An 18,773-nucleotide genomic window follows, 5' to 3' on the forward strand; every position below is an offset into this window, starting at 1 on the left:
GAAGCTCCCTGGGAGCACATCCTTAAAATGTCCTTAATCCCTTGTACACAAGACCACGTCTCAGGGTTACTTCTGGAAGAACCCTACTTAAGATAGTTTTTTTTCTTGCAGACCTTATCAGAGCTTTCGTCATGCTATGGGGAATAATGATTTCCCAAAAGGGAGGAAAAGTATGCAGTGTTTTGCAAAATCATTTAACAATGACCACCCCCTTTACCAGAACCTGCCTGAGCTAGTGTTTTCACGGGGCTCCCTGAATGCTGCTGGAACTAATAAAACAGAAAGGTTGAATGAATTGTTCAAGGTTACACAGCAGCTCCAAGGGATCTCTCCCCCTCCATTGAATGCATCCGGGGTTGTTGTAGAAACGGGTGGGGAGTGAGAAGAGCTACATTTGGCCAAAGAAGTGAAAAAGCCTCATTCCAAAGAATTGTAAAATTTATTGTATAAGTATTGCAGCTTTTCAGAATGTCATCATTGCCACTAATGATTACTGATACACAACAAGCAGTTTCTTCAGGCCTGTGGATTGGCATCCAAATACAGAGTCTTATGCAGCGGGGCGTGGGTGCGCGCCCCGCGTGCCACAGAGTGCTTACATAAGTTTAACTTGAACAGAGCTTGGGAAATGGAGCTGCAAAGGAGAGCAGTTCCCACGCCAGGAACCAACGTGAAAGCATTGGAATCAGCACAACAGCCATGGAATCAGGCAGGCAGGGGAGGACGGGCTGTGTCCTTCTGAGCTCTATAGTACAGCAAGATTTCAAGCAGTTTCCAGAAAAAAACACAACAACAACATTTTCTTTCCTTATCATCGGGATATTTCATGGTTCTGGAAGCTTCGTGTTGCACATAGGAAAAAAAATTTCTCTGAAACGTACAATTCATAGGGACGACCAGTGAGGACAGGGCATGAACCTGGCTCTCCCCCAGCCCTGATTTTTGCTACATATGGGGTCCCTTTTCATTCTTTGTAAAAACACTGGGCTTTTTGAGAACACGGAAGGTTCTTAGCACAATTTGCGAAATCGTCTGTGCAGAACCGGGCTTTGCAGGGGAGATAATTTTCCTCCTCTAGAGGAAAGGTGGTGATTGACAGGCAGGGAGACAGTGACAAGGCTAGAGAAACAGTGACGAGGCTAGAGAAAGTCACCCTCGGCCTTCCCTGAACCAGGATGGAACGGCAGATCCCTGAAACCAAACTGGTCCCCCTCCAACTAGCCACTTCCGAGAGCCCCATCTAACTTCCTACTGGAAAAGAGGGCCTCCTCAGGGGCAGTCCAAGAGTCTTCAAAGATAATGTGACAACTACCATCTAGAGGAAAGGGTGCACCCCCAGCAGAGAAGCGAAGAGCTTAACTCTGGTCGTTTCCAGAGACGACCTGCTGGCTGTCTTGGGATGCGCCCAGCCTTTGATAGGTCACCACCCCCATGAACTTCTGCCGTCCGTTGGGCATGAAGCCGGGGACAATGGGCTTCAACACGGAGTTGTCACGAGAGGGACAGGCTCTGTCCTCAAGCCGGCTGAGGGCAGCAACCACTCTCCTCCCTTTTCTCATGCAAAGCCATTCCCACAAATCCAGACCATACCATGATGCAACGAGACCCAAACACTTTGGCTCAAGAGGATATGGGGACTGCCTCAGCCTGGCTTTGGGCTGACGCCATGCACACACACAAGGTCCACTTCTAGGTTTTCAGCCTAGATGGGAGTTGTGCACAAACCTTGGCAAAAAAGATTGGAGGAGCAGGAGGGGTCACCTCACCAAGCTAGGCACCTCCTCAGTGGAGAGAGGGTGAGGACGCGCGAGGACGATGGGGTGTCTGAAAAGCAGGAGCCCTTGGTGGACCCTGGGAGGGGATACCAGTCCCAGGTGAGTGAGGCACTGGCCAGGAATGTCCCCACCCTGCGACAGGAGTGTCACTGCTTCTTCAGTAAGGCACTAGAGACACGTCACATAAAGGAAAGATACGTTTCAATAATCTTTACAAATGTGTCCTTGTACCTTTCAGGATAACCTGTATTGATTTCTCTGCAGGACCTTTTCAAAGAATCCTCTTCTAGAGAGAAACAAATTTTAGGCTGACAACTTCACGGAGAGGCAGGTTCTGCTGTTGCCAACGAACGAGAACTTTCTACTAGGCTGGCGGCACGCAGAGCCCACGTCTGTCAGCTGCCACCTTCTTAAAGCACATGTTTCACATGCATGCAGTTCAGGTGGCTAGAACTTCAAAACTGTGCTCAGGTTTTTGTTTTGGAAGTTAAAAAAGTTGTTCACAAACAATAGTTATTGCCTCTTATATCTTTCTTTTATGTTAGTCTGCTAGTCAGCATTCTGCCCAAAAAGGAAAGCCACTCCCATGGGAAGGGAGGGGGTAGCAGCTGGGAGTCTGCTCTTCCAGCTGGGGGACCTCCCACCCCCATGGGGAGGAAACACGTCGAGCTCCAGCCACTGGCCCCGGTGGGTCCCAAGGCCCCACCCTTCATGCTCTCCTCTCGTCACCTCTATTTATGCTTGCGTGCCCCTTCCCCCCTTCACCTGCATGTCACCAGCAGGTCCCGCCAACCCCAAACCTATTTGGTGAAAATCTGAAGAACAAGAGCAGAGCCTAATAGAGATGTAAATGAAAACACAGATCAACAGACACACCAGAAGTGAAGCGTTGTTTCTGCGGGGTAAGGAGATGGAAAGGTGGGAAGAGAAAAGGTGAATTCTGCACCCGCAGCTTGGGTTGGTGTTGACTCAACTGCTTTACTCACTTTAACCCTTTCACCTATCCTGGAAGAAACCTGGGCTTGTCACCTTTTCATGTTGGGTTATCTGTTTATTGGCCTCTCAAGTGAGAATTGATCCGTGAAGGGAAACAGACAGGATGAGGTCAGATTTCGAATACCCTGGGCCTTCCTAGGGTCCAGTGCGGCAGTTACCGCACCTGCCTTCACCGGTGAACCTTGAGCCGGCTGAACCACCACCAAAGCGCCCTGCACAGACAGGACATCGAGCCCTCTGGCTTGTCCCTGGCAGCCCGTGCACCAGCCACTGCGGCTTGTGAGGGGCACCATGCTCCACCCCACGGGGACCTTCATGGTTGGAAAAAAGAAGAGGAAAAACTAATTCCTTCGGTAACAGTTTATTTTCATTTTTGGGAAAGGCAAAACCACTACGTGGAACTCCGTGCCTCCATGGTTAACTTTCCTATTTTGCTTGTGATTTAAAGGCTGTTCTGGGCCAGAGGGGGAAAAATGTGTCTCCTTCGGTAGGGAATGTATAACGTGGTGATAACCTGTCACTAGGCAGAAGCAGCATCCACTCTGCAGGGACAGCGGCCCCTCGGAAAAGCCCGCCGCTCCCAGCCAAGGCCTCTCTGCAGACTCCACGGGGGGCTACCCTCTGCCGTCAGGCGACTCTGAAATTCCGACATTTCTCCCTTAAAGTCTCAACAGACACGAGAGAGGTTTCCATCAAGCAAGCACTGACATATTTATATTAAAAAATAGTGCAAAATCTCAACATTTATATAAATAACTCTAAACCCCTGCTTTGTAATTTTTTTCTTTACAAGGTAATACACACTTTCTGACTTGGCACTCAAAAATTGCCATTTTTTTTCCTCTTCTAGTTCAGAAAACAACTTTTTTTTTAATAGGCCTCTTCTAATACAAAAATACTCCTGCCCTCGCACATACAGTTTCTCTTATCTTATATATATTTATATATATATTGCAGATCTTTAAACAAAGGTTTTGTGCAAATATGTCTTTAAAGTTAAGTGAAATTATCATAAACAAAAGAAAATAAGCATTCACGCACGCAGCTCAACTAGAAACAAGAAAGACTACTGTAGAAACTTTTTTCTCTTTTGCCTTCAAGACACAGCTCAACAAAGAAACGTGTTTTTTTTTTCTTTTTTCTTTTTTGCAAGCTCTCTTAGCTTGTGCATTCAGACCAGACATCACATGTAAATATTTATACACAGGGAGGTGGGAGGGGAGGGGTACACGGCGCATTGCTGTGCCCCTGCCTTCCTCTCACTCCTCTTCTAAGAAGCTCGGAGTGTCCTGCCTTTTCACCTGCGCAGCCCCAGCCCGGCCCCCTGGGGACCCTAGAGAGCATGTCCTTTCTGTTTATCCTTCTCTTTGCTCCAGATGGCTGCACTCTCTAGGGGCGCGATGTGTGTGTGGTGGAGCCGGGTCCCCTCCAGCAATGAGGGCGGCCCACTGCTCTGCTGGTGCTGGAAGGAGGACCCCGGGTAGTGGCCGATGACCTCGCTGTAGGTGGGCGGCGGCCCCTCCATGCGCCCGCCGCTGCCGTAGCACGTGGCGCTGATGCCCGAGTTACTGCTGGGGGGGCACGGGCCGCCCAGCCTGGCACTATCCATCAGGTCACTGTCGAAGATGGTTCTGTTTGGGGGTGCGCGCACCGACTCCCGGTTCAGTTCCAGCTGCTGCTCGGGGTCCCGAAGCTGGAGGGTGCAGGGGCCCTGGTAGGGTGGGGGCTCCTCCCCGTCCGACAGCGAGATGGTGGGGGGCAGGTCGATCTCGTGCTGCAGGTACGGGTAGGTGGGCTGGAAGCGGTGGAAGCGGTCCCGCTGGGCGAAGGGCGGCACGGCCAGGCGGTCGGTGGGCCGAGGCGGGGCGTAGACCTGCGGCTGGAGGAAGCAGAGCGGGAGTGAGGGAGGGCGGCCTTCTCAGGTCGGTCGTCCAGAAGCGATCCTGAGCCTGGAGTTCTGCTGCATGGGACTTGGCTCTCTGGGGAGAGGGAGAGGGCGGCAGGGCTGGCGGGGGCAGGAGCCGACAGCCTGATCCCGCGGGGGCCCCTGGCCTGTGGGCAGCACTGCAGAGCTGCACCGCCTCCTCGAAACAGGGGCAGCGTCCGGGCTCCCGTGTGCAGAAAGCAGAGAGCTGGACTGCTCCCTCAGGGGCAGGGAGCAGATTATCTCGGGCAAGGAGGATCCCAGCAGCAAGGACACTGCAGAGAAGCGCGGAGGGGTGAGCCTTTAGCAGCCCACACTGCTTTCGGGGAGCAGCCCGGGGTGGGGTGGGGCTGTTGGAGGGGAGGCTGAGGGAGGTCTCACCTCTGGGATTCCGTTGCCTGACACTGTGCTCTCGGAGGGCCACAGGCATCCTTCCTGCATGGGAGGAAAGGTACAAGCAGGGTCAGTGGGGTGGGCAGGAGGGACAGCAAAGGCTCAACCCAGATTCGACTCTTAGGCCTTTACCCTGGAATCAGCTCTTGAACCACCCACCTCTCTGCTTCCGCACCAGCTTCCCCAGCCCTGGCCCTGGACGCTTTTCCAGGACATGACCACAATCGCCTCCTCACTGATCCCTACGGTGCCCACTGCTGTCCCCCGAAAATCCAGCCTGACACTTTCCAAAACATACACCAACTCGTGAGGCCCCCTTCTCAAAGCCGGCCGTAGCTTCCCAGGGGCCTTAGTGGCTTCTCCTGAGGCTGAGCGTGGCCTCAGCCCCTCACCCCTGGCCCCACTCCCCTGGGCCTGGGCCCCCTGCTGGCTGTGTGACCTGCAGCAAGTTATTTAATGTCAATGCTGCAGTTTCTGTACCTGAATTATAGTACTTGCGATTAGAGTACTTGCCTCACTGAGTTGCTCAAGCACTTGCTGAATTTGAACATAAAATCCACCCGGAGCCCATGTGGCACTCAGGTAGCATGTGAATGTGCTGGGAGTCACTCCAGACTCCCACCAGTCACACTCACTGGCCCCATGGGGCCCCAACAAGCTGAGCCTGAGCCGCAGGTCCTTTGCACGGCCGCCAAGCTGCACGGCCAGCTCCTGTCCACTTTTAGTTCCAGCGTCCCCTGCAGACCCGTAGACACCAGCATGTAAAGGGCCTCTCGGGAACCTTGTCATCTGTTGATTCCCTTTCTAGCACCTGTCCTACCTTAATCATTGCTTCTATGCATTTATTTCTTTACGGTCTTTCTCTCCCTCGATCTAGTGAGCCCATTATTACTGATATCCCAGTTCACAGGTGAAAAACAGGAGAGTTGAGGAAAGTACTCAAGGCGGTTGCTCTGCCATAAAACAGTGATTCGGTCTCCGGCAAAGGAGGAGTGTGGTTCCACTGCGGTGCCAAGCTCTGGTCTGGGTGCAGGGGCACAGCTGCCACTTCATGAAGCTTATGCCATCTGCTCTGAGATTATAGCAGGGGCCTGGACCTCCTCCCAGGAAAATGAGACCCCATGCCAGGGCCAGTTCCTCTGAGTTTCCCCAAATGCCATGACAGTGAGCCCTGGGCCCGGGGAAAGGGATGTCTGTTACTTTTATAGCTTCATTGAAATATAACTGATATGCAAATAAATGGACATATTGAAAGCATACAATTTGGTAAGCTCAGGCATATATTTATACCAAGAACCTCTTACCACAATCAAGAGAATGAGTATGTCCATCACCTCAAAAGTTCCCTTGGGGCAGGTTTTTTGAGGGTTCCCAGGTAGGATACCGCTCACCTGCAGCCTGGGTAGGAACAGCTAGAGGGCGGTAATTTCCCATATGGCCACTAGGAGGCTCTGTGGCCCTCAAAACTGTCCCATCAGAAACACTCCTACCCCTTAAGGAGGTCTTATCCTGCCTTGTCTCCTGATTTAGTGAATGGGCTCTGACATTCTTCAAGTTGCAAAGCCAGATCCACGGGATCATTCCTGACAGCTCCTCTCACCACCACCCTTGTTCCACCCACCCACCCTTGATCTCCTCTTACTTCTCCCTCTATTAAACAGTTCTATCCACCTCTCTCCCCAGCATCTGTGCCTAGTAGACAGCAAAGTCCTCTGGAACCAGCGCCTCCACGTGTACACATTCCATCTGCAGCCTGCAAAAATACAGATTCTGTAGCAGGAGGACTGGTGAGGCTACGTGTCTCACAATCTCCCAGAGGCTGCGAGTGCCGCTGGTCTTTGAGGTCCTTGAGGGGTCTTCCAGGGTCTCCTCCTCCACTCTTGCCCTTCCCCATGGCCCTTCCTCCTCACAGAAACGGGAACATCTCCCTCACACCCCCCACCCCACACCCTGTCACTCCACTGCTTAAACCCTTTGGGCCCCCCACTGCCTCCAGGAGAGAAAGTTCCAACCCCTTACTAAGACCCATGCCCCTGTAGATGTCCATGGCTGTAGTACAGCTGTTTACTTTAACGAGTTTTCCTATCTGTATAGCGGGCTGATGACAGCACCTGCAATGCATTGTACAGTGTGTTCTGTAAGGTGCCCGGGGAACACAGACTCTCACGTCTTGCCCTTGGATTTGAGCCCATTCTGGGCCTGGACCAATGGCCCCTCTTTCCTCCCTTTCCTGAAGAACTTTGACCTTCCCCTCATGCCTCTCGAAGGCGAAGACGTGCTAACCCCAGGCGAAGACATGCTAACCCCGGAGCTCTCCGTTAGCCCTCAGGCAGATCAGGCACCTCCTCCAGTCTCCTCCAGTCCCCTCCTGCACCAGAGTCTTTGTCCCTCTGCCCCTGGTAGCCTATTCATGGGTTTCACTCGCCGTACAGGAGCTGCTACCATTTCCCCAATGCCAGGCGCCGCGTGGTATGCAGTCAGTGAGTGCTCAGGTTGCTACTCGAGTGCGAAAGTTGCTGGGTGACCTGTGCAAGTCATGTTTGTGGAATTAAGTCCCAAAATGACCTGAGAAGTGGAGGGAGGGGGGCTCAGCTTCAGAATCATCTGGAACCTTCCCCAGCCTCTGGCTATGTCTGGCAGTCATCCCCAGGTGGAGGACAAGGACAGGTTCCAATCCTATAGCCACTGCTGACAAGCCCCCTGCTCCCAGCAATCTCCAACCACTCCTAGGCTGCAAGGGCTTGGGGTGGACTCCTCTTCTTGGAAGTGGGTACACCCAGTCCGCCTGCACCTTCCCCATCTAGAGGCTTCTAGACCAAGGGTCTGAAAACTGTTTCCATAAAGAGACAGAGAGCAAAATATTTTCTGCTTTGTGGGCCAGCGGGTCTCTGTCATACCACTGAACTTTGCTGCTACAGTCAAGCGCAGCTATGGGCAAACGCACTGGAAGAGACTTCATTCACACTTGGAGAAGACCTCAGTGACAAAACCAGGCAGCTGCAGTGAGCTGACGCTCAGGCAGCTCCTCCCAGACTTCTCCAGAGTCTTAACACCACGAGGCCAGAATGCAGCTCCCCATTCTTCCCCTGGAGTCCCCAGGCACAATCTTCCCATCCCAGGGGACGGGATGGCCTTCCACCGAACAGCGAGGACTCAGAGCTGTTTCTAAAGAGTGAAAGATGATTCTGGCCAGGACACAGCCCAGCACAAGGGGCCTGGGGGAATTCGGTATGTCCCGAGGCCATGGGAGTGGACGCAAGGTCTTTGGTTCCTGCTGCTGGCAGATGGTTGCACACTGGCCTGGCCACAGTCTTGTCCTTGCCCCTGGGAAATAGGCCCTTGGCGGGCTGGGTTCTCTCGGGAGCAGGAGACCCACACTGAGGACTGATTTGGGGATAAAGAGGACAAAGGGTCACCCCATCGAAGGCCTGAGTTCCTGGTCCGAGCAGGCCTTGGGCACGAAGACTGGGATTGCCTTTCTGGATAAACCTGAGGTCTGGGCCAGTTGGTGGCTGGGCCGTCACTGCAGTGACGTTCTGCATCACGTCCCGGATACCCTCGGAGCAGCGCCAGGGTGGAAGCGCCATTCCTGGCCGAGGGGCTCGCCTGCACTGCAGCCTTACCCTCAGAGGGCAGATCCTTGCCCAGTGTCACACAGCAAGGAGGTGACAAGGCTGGGACCGGACCTCAGAGCTCAGGGTCTTACCCGAGATGGTGAGGCAGGTGGGTGGGGCACAAGCTCTTGTCTCCATACAGGCAAGAGGGGACCCCCAGGGTCACCCTGAAAAGGGGCTGAGGTCGGATAGTCATGCCAGGAGCAGAGCATGGGTGGGCTGGGGGGATGTAGACTGGGCCCGGGGCAGACAGGAGCTGTGTGTGGATCTCTATGGAAGGCCACAGGGCACAGGGACTCCTGTCTGGCAGAGGGTCCCCAGGGGAGCTGCCACATTCTGTTTTAGGCCTAGTAAGACTCTGTGTTTACCCAGCCAGGCACCCCAGGGGCTGTGCAGGTGGCTGGGTAGACAGTGGGAGGGGACTTTCTATTGGCCGCAGGTGTCCGAGAGCCAGGACAGAATTCTACCCCCTTCCTGGCAGCAGGATCCCAGGTGCTGTCTCCCACTCCACAACAGCGAGACCCCTCCAGTCCGCCTCTGGGAAGGTACACTCTCCCCTAAGTGCATCCTCCCCATGACCACGGGCCGCACACGTGTAGCTTCTACCCACTGTGCAGATGCACACACTGAGGCTCCCAGGGGCAAGGTGAGCCCAGCCTGGAGTGTGTGCCCCTCCAAGGCTGGTGCCTTCTGGAATGTCCAGGGCACCGTCACTCCCCAGCATCTGAGGGAGGACAGAATAGGCTGTGGGCTCTTCAAACCAGCAGTGACAAGTAGTGTGGCCTCAGGCAAATGTTCCACCTCTCTCATTCCCAGTTTCTCCTCTGGAAAGTGGGGTGAACCCTTGAAGTCCCTGACGACATCCCTGGGCAGATGTAACCGGTGCTTGTTGTTGGAATGGTAGCAACAGCAAATAAACACGTAGGTGCTTGAGAGCAGGTCTGCAGTACGCCCTTCGGACAGCATGCTGGGATGTACAGTGGGTCCCGGGTCTGGGGAGCCTGGCATTCCCATCAGAGGTCCCACGGCTGATGCTCCTTGCCCTGGCAACCTGGTGACGCACTGAGGCTGAGGCCTGACGCAAGCAGAGGTGCCCAGACCTGCTGGCTCGGGACCATGGCCAATAGGCTCCTCAGCTGACTTGGCTCAGCCCAGGGACTCTGAGCACCGCCACCAACCCCAGGAGTCCCCGGAAGTGTGGAGGCCACACCCAGTGCTGCCTGTTCTGTGAGTCCTCCCCACACCTGGCGAGTCCCGGCTCAGAGATGTGCCGCAGCCCCGGGGCTGGCCACGTGCCACCTCCTCCCCGCAGTTCCCAGCCTGCTCTTTAAACAGCCGCTTCCCGCCCCACGTTGTTGAGTTACATATCCTGGGTGCAGAGATGGAAGCCATTCAGAGATTAACTCTGCACCAGCCTTTGGTCCACCTGCGGAAGGATACCCAACGGCAGGGTTTCAGGCGGCCGACGTGGAGCCGGGAGTTCACCGTCAGAGGCAGGCAAGTTCCCACCCACCTGGAGCTGCCCTGTTTGCCCCTGACTTTGTGGAGGCTTGAAGGGGCAACTCTTGGGGTTTCCAGAACGCCCATCAATTCTCACAACTCTGAGAGATCAACACCCAGGACTGTAATGGAGAGCAGGGTCCCTCCTGAAGGGCTCTGTCCTCCTCACACTACCGCTCCCACTTCACCTGGTCCTTCGCAGCTCGGCCTCCAGAGCAGCTCGCCCCGGCTTCCCAGCCACAGCCCTCGGCTTCCTTCATCCATGCACCTGCTCTTGTCTGCACCCATCCAACTCACCAGCAGCACCCCCTGGGACTGGCTCACAGCCACTTCCCAAACGCAGGGGGAGTTCTGCGTACCCCATGTGTGTGCGCTGGGTAGAGATCGGTCGGGCAGATAGATGGATGGAAGTGCTTTTACAGCCAGTAGTGGCCGGACCCGTGCTCTGTACTAAAGCCCCATATCTCCGGGGAGGTGGACGTGACTGTCAGCCCATTTTACATGTGGGGGACCTGAAGCCCCATTTTGGGGATCAGGGACAGGTCTGAGGGCACGTGGCCAGTACTGGTGGAGCTGGGATTAAACTCGATCCCCAGGACCTGGTGTCCTGTTGCCTCTATGGCTCTCCACGGCACTGTGACCACATGACTAGATGTCAGCATAGCACAGGCGCGAGGGCAGGGCTGCCACCTCCCTTCCCTCTGGGTCAGGGCTGCAGGACTGCAGGCACCTTTCCCACCACTACCCCAGTGGGTGTGGAGCCAAATGCCGGCCCCTTGTCTCCACCATCCTGTTGCATCAGGCCTCTGTGTGGGCCCAGAACGCCTTCCTATGCTGCCTGCCCCAGGTGCCTCCCTGCTTTCAGTCTCATCCCTCTAGGTCTGTCTCCACTCAGCCCTGAGAGATGTGGGTCAGGGCAGGGGTCAGCTTGCACTGCTTGTGAGCCCAGCCCTGCCTCCCCAGCCAAGGGTTCCTCGAAGAGGCTCCCCCATCCCCCAGTGGTCACATCTCCCGCCGCATGGTGCTATCACCACCGGGTGTCTCCTCATCTCCCTCCTGGAACGTCAGCTCCGTGACAGCAAGGACCTGTGTGCTGCCCACTCCCGGGGCCTCACAGAGCCTGGGACCCGAGGCTGCTAGAGAGTCAGCTGAGTGCGTGAGTGGATCACGAAGCCTCTTCCCAGCCCAGCTCTTCATTCCCCACGTTCCTCCAGCATCTCTGAGGCCCGCCTGGTGGGTGCTTTCCTCCCATTTCAGGGGAGGAAGCTGCTAGCAGGTGGGCTCCTCAGACCCTGTCTTCCTGCCCTGAATCTGTTTCCTGCAAACACCGCCATTGGATCCCGTTCGAGTTTTTACAAGGGGCGTCCCACTGCCGCTGGGGCCTCAGGCCACAGACAGGATGGTGGGGCACTTACTGAGGACAGGGCATCTTCTCTCCTCCGCCCCTGGCTGTGCCGGCTGATGAAGGACCGCGCAGACAGCTTGTAGTGGCTCAGCAGGCAGGTGATCACCACCACCATCACCATCATCACCACCACGATGATGATGATCTGAACAAACTCCAGCTCCGCTGTGGAGACAGAGAGGGACACGTGAGCGCCTGGACGCCCGCAGGCCGCTGTGCTCAGCGCTCAGCCCTTTTGAGCTTTTGTACCTGCCTAGGGGGACGAGAGTGCAACCCCGACTCAGGAAATCCCCCGCCACTGTCCTGGCAAGGTCACAGGCGATGCCTGAGGCTGGGGTACGCGCAGGGAAGCCGCTCTTATGGGGGAGGAAGGGGTACTGCTGGCTGGGAGAGCACCTCAAAGGAGTCCTGGGACCCAAACACCCCCTCTGTAGGGACTGACCCGAAGGAGGTAATGGGACAGGCAGGAGGAAGGCCCTGCTCTCTGCTGTCAGAGCCTCCTGGAGCTGTTCTGCGGATGCACGGCGTGATCTGACCGGCAGAAAGGGAGCCCTGCGCACTGGTTCCTGTCGCTGGGCAAAGGCTCAGGCAGATGGTCACAGACCTTCAGCTGTCTTAGGTGCCCAGGGAGAGAGCAGTTGGTAGGAGAAGGGGACCCGAGTGCGGAGAGAGGAAGTTGGCACCGAGTTTGGGGGTGGAGCTTTGTGGAATTAAATGAGGAGGAGCTACACGTGAATGTGTGTACACAAACCTATGCAAACCTGACATTCCTACATACACATCAACACCCCAACATACACACCCCAACACTCCTACACACACAATACACATGCCCCAACACTCCTACACATACAATACCCCAACACTCCTACACACACATCAACACCCCAACACACACACCCCAACACTCCTATACACACACCAACACAAACGACCCAACACTCCTACACACGCAACACCCCAACACTCCTACATTCAAGTTAGCACCAACACACACCCAACACTCCTACACAAATAACACTCCAACACGTACCCCTAACACTCCTACACACACGTCAACACCAACACACATGCCCCAACACTACTACACACACAACCCAACCCTCCTACACACATACCAACACCCCAACACACACCCCTCAACAGTCCCACACACAAGTCAACATCCCAACACACACTTCCCAACAGACACAAACACAGTGCGCCACACGTACCCACACACACACACATCTATGCCACGACTCACAAATACACGCCATGCTCAACAGGACGGGGGTGTCGGGACCCTCCTCCTGGTGAAAAGGCCTCAGAAAACCCACATTCCAGATGGCTGCAGATGTTGCGATTCACATTTTCTAAGGTTGGTTTTTTTTTTTTTTTGGTTTTTGATTTGTTTTTCCCCTAGAAGGCGGAAAAACCCTCAAGTGCTGGAATAGGAAGAAGGTTATTTTGATCCTGCCTGAGCCGGGCAGTTTCTGCTGACTCAAGCGGGTCTGTGCCGAAGCGGCCTCGGCAGCTGGCCGAGCACGGTGCCAGCAGAGCCCCCAGCAATGGGCAAGACGCCGGGTCCCTTGGAGGTGACATGGCAGAGTGGGCACCAGCCGGCAGCATCCAGGGCTAAAGCTCCTCCAGCTTCGCCCGGCCCAGGACACCCTGCCCAAGGTGTGCGGGAATGTGACTCCCAGACCCTGTCTGGCATGGGGGCAAGGAGGACTCCCCATGGCTCCCTGGCACTAACAAGCAATTAGCCAGGCTCCCTGGGGGCCCCAGTTCAAGCCCAGTGCCACTGACTCAGCTCCTCCTCCTCCCAGGACCGAGGAACCAAAGCTGGGGGAGGGGGATTGGGGTGGGCAGGTGTCAGGTGGGAACTGGAGAAACAGGCCGTACAGAGCCAATGCCAGGCGCTTGGGCCATCAGACGGCCCAGGCAAGCACACTCCAAACCCGGGAGGGCCAGCCGCCTCCTGCCACTGGCTTTGCTCTCCCCAGGGCAGGAAAGCAACCCATCCTAGGTGGGAATGTCACTGTCTGGGAAGCGGCAGATGCCTCTCCACAGAGAAGCACTCCCACATGTGTGTCCACTGCCACTCCTTGTTCCCCACCAGGTTTTCCAGCACTTCCCCGTCTCAGGCACTTTATGCATCTGCGCAACCGCTCAGGGCGCCCTTGTCTACACTGCCATTGAGCCCGTGTTGCTCACCTGGGGCCGTGTCTGCACCCAGGGAACATGTGGCAATGTCTGGAGACACTTTTGGTTGTCACAACTGGGGGGTGCTCCTGGCATGCAGTGGGTGGAGGCCGGGGCTGTAGTAACCGTCCTGCACCGACAGGACTGTCCCGCATGACAAAGAGTGATCCGAGCCAGTCAGTCGTGCTGCAGGCTGAGCACACACCTAAGAACAGGCGTTTTTATTATTATTCCCGTTTCACGGGTGAGGAGACACAGGCTCAGAGGGAAAGTGATTGCCCTCAAGAAGTCCAAGCCCCTAGAGCTGGCGGGTAGCCCCACTAGGCAGCCGGCCTCTGCACCAGGAAATTCAGTCTGAGCCTAGGCCTGAGTTGGGGTTCCCAGGCGAGATGCGTCCCCATCTCACCCTGGTGAGGCCAGGAGGAAGAGGATGAACTAACCAAGGGCTTTGGTGAGGCTTTCCTGAGCCCCGAGAAGGCTGCGGCCCTGCCTGCTGGGAACTCAGGCCCCAAGCCCTGCGGCGCCTGTGGGATACCCGCATGTTCCTGGTCAGGAGAGATCAGGCTTCAGACCCAGGTCGCTGTGGCCACACCTCCTGTCTCCCCAGACAGGCAGGTCCAGGGCCGGGGCAGCCCGGCCTGATTCTGTAGGGCCCAGGTCCGTCTGTTAGCACTCAGGATAAAGCCGCATTCAGGGTACACACAGGGCTGGCTTTGTGCAACACCCACGCCCCCCCACCCCCGGGGCCTGCAATTCCCTGCCCCCCAACCCTGTGCACTCTTCACCGCAGTCCCCCTCCCCAGCTGTCTCCAGGGACCCTGCCCACACCAGCCCTGGAGGGAGGGAGGTGTGTGGCTGTCTTTGTCCCTGTCCCGGGCCCTGGCAGCCCTCAGGACCGCAAGACCCAGACAGCAGCGAGACAGTAGCTGGGGCTGCAGGGCCGGCGGGATGCAGGGGCAATGGAGGAGGCCCCTGCAGACTGAATGGGTGTGGACAAATCCTCATGGCTCTCCTGGCCCCGCCAGGCTCAGCCCCAGGGGCAGGCGGATCTGACTTCTGGATGCTTGTATCCACAGAGTGAGAAAAACGCTCCCAGAAATGAGCACCGGGCTCAGGAGGGCATCAAAGCGTCACCCTGGTCCCCGGGGCACCAACCCCCACTGAGTCACAGGCCCAGGAAAATTCACTCACACGGGGGAGGGGAGGGAAAAACTCTCCAGAAAAGAGGAACTACGACTGACTGCTGGCGAGACCTGGTGGGCCAAGGGCCCGGGGCCAGGCTCAGGGAGAGGGAGATCTGCAAGGGTTGCCGAGACTGTGGCTCAGGAGCATCCTGGAGAGGCACAGGAGGTGACAGGGAAGCACAGTGGCTAGCTCAGAGGGCCCGGGCCCCAGCCTGGCTCTCGGGGGCACGCTTTGAGTCCATCACAGTCACCCTGTGTCAGCGGGGGACAGTGGGCAGCAGCATGTGCCGGGGGCACGTGCTCAGCGCGTAATGCTCCCTGGAGGTGGACCCGGACACACGGGGTGCTCACTTCCACCCCGGCTCCACCAGAACAAGGGTGGCCCAAACCCATCCACCCTCAAAGAGCCGACCTGCGCTGGAATCGCAGAGGGAGCATCTAATGGGAGACCCTGGAGGGCTCCCTGTAAGGTGGGCACTGAGACTTTTGGTGCAGGGCATGGAGGGAGAGGCAGAGGAGGGCACAGGCAGAGGGTGTAGGTGAGCAGAGGCTGGAAGTTGGATCCTCCTGGATGCCCCTGGACATGATGCCCAGACATGGAGGTGCTGAGGGGGGCAAGAAAGGTGCCCCAGCCAGCAGCTGGGTCACCCCCACCCATCAGTAAGGGAACACCCTGGGCTGAGTATTCTGGCCAAGGAGACCCCGAGATCTCCATCCAGCTCCAGTCAAGCCCCACCGGCCTGGATGCTGTGCGGGAGGAAGGCTGGTCAGGCACAGCAGCATCAGGGCCCACAAACAGGTCCAGTGAAAACCACCCCGGGCATGGGGTGAGGGGGCACCTCCCATGCACTTTTGCACCCCTGGTGCTGCTTCCAGGGGACGCTCAGCTTTAGGGGACAGGAGCACACTTCTCTGGAGAGTGGACCATGCAGTGCCTGCTGGTGAGGTCGGTCACAAACTGGAGACCCAACGGCATGTGCACCAACCATCCCTGGCCCCAGCCGTGTTCCCACCTGGCATTACAGGAGCAGGGCTGTGGGCGGCCACCCTCTCCACAGGTCTGGTCCCAGGACCCACCTGGCCTGGGGCAGCCATGCCCTGACACTGCCGCTTCCCCACCCCACATTACCCCGGGATGCCTGAGACTCAGCATACGGGCCTCTAAGGTGCACTCCAGGGCTCACTGCAGGCCGAGTTCATCAAGCATGGGATCCCTCCTCCAACACATCTCTCTGGGCAGGCACTGTGAATCCACCAGCAAAGACCCCCTGGGGGAGAGAAAGGTGCCTCCCCACAAGGGCCTCGGAGTAAAGTGCAAAACATGATGTGTGCATGAAGCGGCACCAATGTAAACATGGCTCTCCACCCACGGCAGCTCACAGAATCCTCCTGTGCACCTGTATTTGTCCCGAGGAGTGCAGGGAGGCTGGTGGGGCCCATTCCCAGTCACAGCTTGAGAGCCGGACTCTCACGATCAGATGCCTTACGGGCAAGGGAAGGAACCCCAGCGGGACTGCCAACAAGAGGTGAAGGAGAGGTGGCCCGGGGCGGCCACATCCCTCCCTCTCTCCAGAGGACCTTGGAGCCAGCTGTGAAGTTGTAGTCCTTTAAGGCTGGAACCTCATTCAAGAGTTTTAAAAGGGCCAAGCAGGCCACACCCAAGGCATCTGCAGGGCGGGCGGCTTCAGGATTTCTGGCCAAGAGTTGGGCCCCAGGTCACTCAGTGACTACCAGCAGATATGGAGCCACACCAATCCTGCCTCAGTTTCCCTAATCTGACAGACTGCCCCTTTACCAAGGCATGGGCAAAGACATCCCAGGTCAAATGCCCAGTATGACACCAGGCGTGGGTCCTACCGCTGTCCCTGACCTAGGCTCAACTCTGTCGTGACCACAGGACTCACTGCCAAGCAGTCATGGACCACAAGGGACAGAGCAGGAGAGGGCAGGTGGTCTGGTTCATACCCAAACTCACTGTAGTCACTGTAAGTATTGTCATGATTCTAACACATGACCCGGGGCCACTGAGCTGAGCCTCCCCAGTTTAGGTACCATGCCCATTTTGCAGATGGAGAAACTAAGGCTTAGGGAGAAGTAGCCCTAGATGATGCAACTAGGAGCAGAGTTGAGACTTGAACCCAGAGCCGTCATATAGGAACTCAAAAGGGGGAAGGGTTTCATTCTCCTGCTAAATTTTCCTAGCTTGCCCACGGCGTTAGTCCGCCCACCCCTGCCCTGGGAATCTGAGGATGTGGTCCTCGTGCATCCATTGTCTGTGTGATGCTGTACGCATCTAACTCTGTGAGCAGAAGTTACCTCATCTGTAAAAAACAGAACCAACCAGGGGCAGGGGTGAAATAATGGATGCAAGAGCTCAGAACAGGGCAGAACACAGCACACTCCACTGTCACCATTGTCACAATTACTGACACTCCTCTGGGGACAAAAAGCATCCCTCGTCCCCATGATGCTCCCTGGAAATGCTGAGGTTTGCCAGCCTGCAGAGTACAAGCCTGCTCAGCCCGGTGTTCCCTGACTGGCTTCTGTCCCCAAGGTGGGAGATTTGAGCTCGAGTCAGTCCCAAAAGGTCACCCAGGATGGTGGCTGGACCCAAGGTCTCCTGGGAGCTAACAGGCGCTGGACCCCGCTCCAAGAGCCCACCGTGGGAACAGAAGCTGCTGGGAAGGAGAAACATCCCGTCGCTCTCATTTCATTCCGGGCATCAAGCCTGTGCTGGTCACTTGGAGGGCTGGGGGGCTCCTGCCGTTTTTCTTCATAATTTTTCCCTTGGGGAGGGTGGTGAATGCGGCAGGCTCTTGGGGGTGAGCAAGCCCATCTTCCACACACAAAATAAGGTCACTCTAATTTAGTTTAGTGTCCTCTTTCTTTGTGAATAATTTCACATTAACAGGTTCATGTGCCTTGCTGGAGAGGCCCCATCCTCCTTTTCGTGGTCTCCTCCAGAGACAGGCGCAGTCCCTCTGGGAGGTGCGGGCACAGCTCTGCCTCTGTCCTGGTTCGTCCTACACTGGCAAGGCAGGAACCGTGAGCTGGCCGCTCCCTAGATGCCAGGCAGGGGGGCCGGACCCTTTACGCACGTTGTCCGATTGAATTCTCACTGTCGTTCTGTGAAGTCGGTGCTCACAGGACCTCCACTTTGCAGAAGAGGAGGCTGAGGCTGGGAGAGGTGAGGCAACCGCCAAAGACCACACAGTGCAGGGCTCAGCACTGAGTTCCTGTCACCCCAAAGCCTGAGTGTGCCCGACCCCCAGCAGTCCTGAGTGTGATTATCCCAGAATGTCAGAAACAGCGGGAGATCGAGCCAAGGGCTTGTGTTGAATGTGATTAATCTTGGGGTCAATGACAATTGTCTGGTGTGTCGCCTCCAGCGACAGTCCATGAAGCTGGTATTTATGGCCTGTGGTGCCCACCTCCCCGCCAGCGCAGAGCAAAATCCGGATGGTGAAGAAGGAAGCAGGTGCCAGGAGTTCTGGGCACCTGCCATGGCATAACATAGACGCTGACAGCTGCCCTCTCCTCTGCCACTTCCTGTGTGCCAAGCCCCTCACCACGAAAGACTTCACCTGTCTCTGAGTTTTTCATGGCAAGCCCCAAAGGGCAGCACTGGACCCAGTTACAGGCGAGGGGACGGGCCAGGCCTGCTAAACCCCACGTCCGGGGCTTCTGAGTCCCTTGCCTCCTCTCTCTGGGCGCCCTCCGTGGGGGAACAGCCTGTGACCCTCTCTCATAATGCAGTCCTGAAAACACATCGGTTTACAAAGGAAGCCATTTATA

General features: G+C 56.4%; 1 protein-coding gene across 6 annotated transcripts in view; it reads right to left on the reverse strand.

The window, feature by feature from the left end:
- Nucleotides 1–420: 420 nt before the first annotated feature.
- The window catches only part of PMEPA1 (prostate transmembrane protein, androgen induced 1), a 62,829-nt gene continuing 44,476 nt past the window's right edge, over nucleotides 421–18,773 (reverse strand). For 4 of the 6 annotated variants that reach the window (XM_065523342.1, XM_005569432.4, XM_005569431.4 and 1 more), the window contains exons 2-4: nucleotides 11,618–11,772; nucleotides 5,077–5,130; nucleotides 421–4,650 (exon numbers count right to left, since the gene is read on the reverse strand). In XM_065523342.1, coding sequence (XP_065379414.1) covers nucleotides 4,105–4,650; nucleotides 5,077–5,130; nucleotides 11,618–11,731 — 714 coding nt within the window. In that variant the 5' untranslated portion in view covers nucleotides 11,732–11,772 and the 3' untranslated portion in view covers nucleotides 421–4,104. Of the gene's footprint in view, nucleotides 4,751–5,076; nucleotides 5,131–6,759; nucleotides 11,773–18,773 lie in introns of those variants that run through there. The other 2 variants (XM_074005592.1, XM_074005593.1) reach the window with 2 other exon arrangements.

The sequence above is a fragment of the Macaca fascicularis genome, chromosome 10, assembly GCF_037993035.2.
Source record: "Macaca fascicularis isolate 582-1 chromosome 10, T2T-MFA8v1.1".
Taxonomy (NCBI): Eukaryota; Metazoa; Chordata; class Mammalia; order Primates; family Cercopithecidae; genus Macaca; species Macaca fascicularis.